The sequence below is a fragment of the Cyprinodon variegatus genome, unplaced genomic scaffold, assembly GCF_000732505.1.
Source record: "Cyprinodon variegatus isolate N-32 unplaced genomic scaffold, C_variegatus-1.0 Scaffold76, whole genome shotgun sequence".
Lineage (NCBI taxonomy): Eukaryota > Metazoa > Chordata > Actinopteri > Cyprinodontiformes > Cyprinodontidae > Cyprinodon > Cyprinodon variegatus.
The window spans coordinates 858,049-864,840 of NW_015150529.1; the positions used below are offsets into that span (position 1 = coordinate 858,049).

The 6,792-nt window shown below is 35.2% G+C and overlaps 1 protein-coding gene across 1 annotated transcript in view; it reads right to left on the minus strand.

Annotated features, from left to right (window-relative positions):
- Positions 1-6,792, minus strand: part of LOC107083520 (afadin-like) — a 158,249-nt gene that overhangs the window by 71,290 nt on the left and 80,167 nt on the right. The window contains 2 exon segments of the mRNA XM_015372827.1: positions 6,141-6,208; positions 6,287-6,336. Of these exon segments, the coding sequence (XP_015228313.1) occupies positions 6,141-6,208; positions 6,287-6,336 (118 nt within the window).

Below are 6,792 nucleotides of genomic sequence, written 5' to 3' on the forward strand. Positions count from 1 at the left end.
ATTGATTAGTCGAGTTCACCAAGTCCAGATGAATGTAATTGGCTAACTTAAATATCCATGTTGACAGTGTACCGAATAAAGTAGCATATAAGACAATATATCTTTTTTTTAATCACTGTACAATCAATGAAAGTATAACATGTTAATTATTTTCGGATGTATTTCTTGCTTGTGAGAACCACCGCTATAGATGAGACTTGGAGATTTTATTTGAATTTAGACTAAACTTTTTTTTTTTTTCCTCAAAAACCAATGATTAGTTAAAATGGATATTAAGTTTGGTCATGAGGATTTAATTTCTCTAAAGTTTGTTATCTGAATCCATCAGTTTAGTCTAAGAAGTCTTTACATTCTGGGCTACGTTTACCTTTATTTTCCTTGTGCCTTCTGACATTTTAATTTACAACAATCTGGCGTTTTCAATCGGTAACACCACTTCCTGTGATTCTGTCAAGTTTGACCTGCAGACTGTGATTTATGAAAAAAATTTGTAACTGAAAATAAAAAAACATGAAGGAAATGTGTGCTTAATTATTTTTTTTATTATTATTTTACTATGACTTTACTTTCTCTTTTTAAAACCAATATAGACGCCTCGTGTTTCCCTCTGGAGTCGACGTAAACAGCGAGGATCTTCTCCCACAGCGATTCAGATTTAAGGTAACTGGTGCAGAACTTGGCTCCACCTTCCCATGTGGGATTCCCCAGTAAACCACTTGCCATGCCCAATTCTGTTTCTTTAACTTTAAATTGCTTTGAAAAGTATTTGAACCCAAACTGGTTACAGCTGCTACTTAGCCTGAGTTTTTTTCTAAATTCTCATCTAAAGCCTAAAGATCAGAGCAGAGCGACTGACTGGGCTGCTACAGAGTGTGTGCGTCACCCGCACCGCTAACAAGCCAACTGGAGAATAGTGTTTCACTCCCAGTGCATTGTGGGTGGGCAGGTTTGCATCTCTGGCTGGAAAAATAGATGAGCTCACTCTACGCCAAACATACAGAACACACAAAAGCTGGAGGAAGGTCAACAAACATGAAGGTGCACAAAGACAAAGCAAACAGCTGAAGGAAACTGTGGGGAAACACCCGGTTTCAGACAGACCTGCTTTCAAACCTGTTTAGGACTAAAGCTATAAACTAAAACCAGCACAGTTTGAAACATTAACAACAAAAAGGCAAATCTATAAATATATGACACCTAAAATCATTAATCAGCCTTTTTTATATAGTTGCTACAACATTCTTTAAAGATCTGTTAAATAAAAACAAGAAGCATATCTAAATGATGAATGTTAACACTGCTTTCAGCTGATATGAGTCACTTTTTATTATACCGGAAAGAAAGGGCTGTAAATATAACCTTTGTAAATGTCCATTATAGGAAATGTTACGCTCAAATTAATACCTTTTTACTTCTGTTCTAACAGTTTTTAAAACCAATATGACTGTGACTTTTTATTTAACTATTAAAATATAATGGTGGGTAAATATCGTTAGGTTCACAATTCAAATAAATTACCACATTTTTTAAATTAAAGGATACTTCTTTTTCTCCTCGGTAAAAACACTGATTTATAAAAACAGTTATAGGTTATTTAAACCTAATTCAAGACAAAAGCGATTTTATTGTCATCTATAAGAAGGGAACAGTCGTTCGTCAGAAAAATTAACTAAAGGAATTCAACATTTAATTAAAGAGCAATTCTAATAAATAAAGTCTAAATTCCTGAAATAATGGACTTTTCTTTTTTTTTTTGCCAGAACTGATCTTTAACCAAATTCTAAAACTGTACTATCCTTTGTAAAAACTTAAAGCATTTTTTTATGTCATTTTTTGATTCTTTAGGTCTCCTATAAGCTGAGCTAACCTTTGTTATCCTGATCAGACAATGTTAACATTTCAACCACTAGTATTTATGTCCGTCTCATATAATTGAGCGGATTGTACACACTGATCCACACCCACGTTTCTGGATTCATCATCAAGTTACCTCTTCCTACGTTTCCCAAAAGAAAATGCCTTTATTTCCCAGAATGCAAAGGCTACGTCAAACAAGTTTGCCTGCATGATTAACAAAAACATAAGAATGAGTTCTCACATGACTGCCTGTTCTGAGTCGCGTGTCGCTGCCAGATATCACCTATGGAGCCTTTTCAGCTCGCTGACACTTTTATAACAGTTCAGTATGAACCATTATACGCAGTCAGACGCCACATACAGATATAAAAAGCAGGGTTCCTACAGCATAAGGCAAGTTACTTTCAAGACTTTTTAATGCCACTTGAAATAAAAATTTACCAATTCACAAGAAACACAAGAAAAACCTGCTTGCGACAACTTCACCCAAAGGTTTATTTTAACATAAACCACTGCACTAATGTTTCAAATTTTGAAAAGCTTCCCATACAGGAAGAAAGCTAAAAACACACAAATGACAGATATATTTTAACAATTATTTAACTGAATTCACAAACTTTGTTTTGCAGACAAAAAGGGTGGAACAAAACTGAGAAATACCGGCTGTTTCTCTGTAATTTGATTTTGAAGCTTTGTGTTTCGCGCTTCGCATGTGCGACTCCACTGCCTTAATTCCCATCGTTCTGAGCTTGAATGACCTCTTGCACAAAATCCACTGAGCCTCATGTATGTTCTCTGGTTTTAGCCATGGAGAAAACTCTTGGCTGGAGCCAATTTTCGTTATAGTTACACTTGCTCATATTTTCCAGACAAAGAGTAAATGGTGCATCTCCCAAATGTCCCGGCTGCAACAACGCTTTTATTGGTTCCGCTATCGGGACGGAACCAATAATGGCGAGCAGTTAATTTTTTTTTTATAATTGCAAAAATATTTAGATTACAAAAATAAATCATAATAAAAATAATCCTATTTATGATGTTTTAAAAATTAAGACCTACGAAAGACTGATTTAAGACATTTTAATACCAATTAAGGCCTTAGTTTTATTTTGAAGAATTCAATGCCTTTTAAGACTTTTTAAGGACCCGTGGGAACCCTGAATAAAGGTAGCTTTGTGAGCACCTTGTACAGAGTCGGCATAGACTGCGCTGACGTTCGCAGACATGTCAGTGAGAGCAGTGAGCTGTTCATTTGGAGCATTTAAGGTCTATTGTTAGAGCATAAACTGACAGGAAAGGTTTTAAGGCACACTGTTTTACCACTTATTTACACACACTGACTGATGTCTATGTCATCGCTGACTCAGGTCCTTCTCACAAACAAAAATAGCAAATATAGGCTTAAAGCGTGTATTTTTTAGGAGACAGCTTTTTCACAAAAACAAAGTGTTTAACTGGGCACTCAGATGTGTTTGATTTTGTCAGATGTCATTTATTTCTTTGTAACGGTTTGTATTTTTGCTGATTTTATTAACCTTTTAAAGCCTAAATAAAACAAAAAACCTAAATATTTTAAAAGTTAAATTTATTTGCATCTATTTTAATACATTAGGCATTTCTGGGTAAACTTTTATACCTTTTCCCTTCACTACATGCATCTGATCGTGTACAGCTTGTTTTAAACTTGACGGAAAAGATTGAAGCGCAGGCGGTTCTACACAGAAAACATCCTGGGATTTATAGGGGTGTTAATAATAATCGTTTTGTATCGATGCATCGATCCAATAGCCGACGATCCGATGCATCGATACGTGCAAGAGAATCGATTCATGTTTTTTGAGGTTTTAATAGGAATAGGTGGAGTGCAACTTTTCTACTTCTGTTATTTGCTGTTGTTTCTCAAAAAGAATGCATAACAATATTACAGCTTTCATTGATTTATTTCAAATTTGAAACATTGTCTAGCCTGTAAGGTGTAAAAAAGAAAAAAATAATAATAATTAAGCGAATCGTATCGCGGTGTATTCTTGAGTATCGAAAATAATCGAATCGTTGGTTCAGGAAATAGATACTGAATCGAATCGCCATGATGGGTGTGATTTACACCCCTAGTGATTTAGCAGATAAATATGACCACAATCAAAGGATTGTGGAAAAACTCAAGGAAAAAAATGACTGTGACTCTCAAANATAAGGCAAGTTACTTTCAAGACTTTTTAATGCCACTTGAAATAAAAATTTACCAATTCACAAGAAACACAAGAAAAACCTGCTTGCGACAACTTCACCCAAAGGTTTATTTTAACATAAACCACTGCACTAATGTTTCAAATTTTGAAAAGCTTCCCATACAGGAAGAAAGCTAAAAACACACAAATGACAGATATATTTTAACAATTATTTAACTGAATTCACAAACTTTGTTTTGCAGACAAAAAGGGTGGAACAAAACTGAGAAATACCGGCTGTTTCTCTGTAATTTGATTTTGAAGCTTTGTGTTTCGCGCTTCGCATGTGCGACTCCACTGCCTTAATTCCCATCGTTCTGAGCTTGAATGACCTCTTGCACAAAATCCACTGAGCCTCATGTATGTTCTCTGGTTTTAGCCATGGAGAAAACTCTTGGCTGGAGCCAATTTTCGTTATAGTTACACTTGCTCATATTTTCCAGACAAAGAGTAAATGGTGCATCTCCCAAATGTCCCGGCTGCAACAACGCTTTTATTGGTTCCGCTATCGGGACGGAACCAATAATGGCGAGCAGTTAATTTTTTTTTTATAATTGCAAAAATATTTAGATTACAAAAATAAATCATAATAAAAATAATCCTATTTATGATGTTTTAAAAATTAAGACCTACGAAAGACTGATTTAAGACATTTTAATACCAATTAAGGCCTTAGTTTTATTTTGAAGAATTCAATGCCTTTTAAGACTTTTTAAGGACCCGTGGGAACCCTGAATAAAGGTAGCTTTGTGAGCACCTTGTACAGAGTCGGCATAGACTGCGCTGACGTTCGCAGACATGTCAGTGAGAGCAGTGAGCTGTTCATTTGGAGCATTTAAGGTCTATTGTTAGAGCATAAACTGACAGGAAAGGTTTTAAGGCACACTGTTTTACCACTTATTTACACACACTGACTGATGTCTATGTCATCGCTGACTCAGGTCCTTCTCACAAACAAAAATAGCAAATATAGGCTTAAAGCGTGTATTTTTTAGGAGACAGCTTTTTCACAAAAACAAAGTGTTTAACTGGGCACTCAGATGTGTTTGATTTTGTCAGATGTCATTTATTTCTTTGTAACGGTTTGTATTTTTGCTGATTTTATTAACCTTTTAAAGCCTAAATAAAACAAAAAACCTAAATATTTTAAAAGTTAAATTTATTTGCATCTATTTTAATACATTAGGCATTTCTGGGTAAACTTTTATACCTTTTCCCTTCACTACATGCATCTGATCGTGTACAGCTTGTTTTAAACTTGACGGAAAAGATTGAAGCGCAGGCGGTTCTACACAGAAAACATCCTGGGATTTATAGGGGTGTTAATAATAATCGTTTTGTATCGATGCATCGATCCAATAGCCGACGATCCGATGCATCGATACGTGCAAGAGAATCGATTCATGTTTTTTGAGGTTTTAATAGGAATAGGTGGAGTGCAACTTTTCTACTTCTGTTATTTGCTGTTGTTTCTCAAAAAGAATGCATAACAATATTACAGCTTTCATTGATTTATTTCAAATTTGAAACATTGTCTAGCCTGTAAGGTGTAAAAAAGAAAAAAATAATAATAATTAAGCGAATCGTATCGCGGTGTATTCTTGAGTATCGAAAATAATCGAATCGTTGGTTCAGGAAATAGATACTGAATCGAATCGCCATGATGGGTGTGATTTACACCCCTAGTGATTTAGCAGATAAATATGACCACAATCAAAGGATTGTGGAAAAACTCAAGGAAAAAAATGACTGTGACTCTCAAACTGCATGAAGAGGCTTTGATAAAGTTGTAAACGACTCATTTTCCCTGCGTCATGCATAATGAACCCTTAAGTCAGAGTTTTCAAGAACAAAAATATCACACTGGTGATACAGAAGTCTGAAAATCTCATGTATCAAATATGATACACTTGGCTTTAAATGGTTAAATACCTTTTATAACTTGCAGACACTGTTTAACAACATTTACACTTCAGTCAGTTCAGATTGAAAGAGACTAAAATAAAGGTTCAATAGTTTCCAGCTATTGAGCGACAGGCCGGCGGAGATGCTCACAGTTTTCTCTAAAGTCGATGCTGGCTGGAAGAGTCAGCTCTGTCCTGTCTGCTGAAAGGTCCTGGGACCTGTTGAGGAGAGAAGACAACACGGTTGGAAGACTGGCCGAGAAAATGGCTGGATGAAGTCAGAAGAAGAAGTCTGACCTGCTGTCCTGATCTTCTCTGATCATAGGTTTAACCATGCCTCTCTCCATCTCCAGTTTTCCTGAGCTCTGCAAACGACAAAACAGAAAGTTTTCACTTAAATGGAACAAAAATCCCCCCTTTTAAAAAGCAATTAAAATAAAGAAATAAAAAGACATTTAATTTCTTTATTCTGACTAGGATAATACTGTCTCTTAGATGTCCTCTTTCTGTGTGCTCATTATGTATTGTTCATTATGTATTGTTTTATGGCTCTGTTGTAAAGCACTTTGGGTACCATTTGGCTATTGTAATGGGCTATACAAATAAACGTGATTGATTGATTGATTGAAAAGACATTTAACACAAAAACCCACACAGGTCTGCTTATAAATACACAAATAAAACATCAACGGAGTTTAGTTTTTACTGTATTCAGTCATTTCAGCCTTTACGCTATAGTAATAGAAATGGCACTGATTTTAGAAAGGAATTTGGGTAGATTTTGGTCAATCCTGAGGAAATTA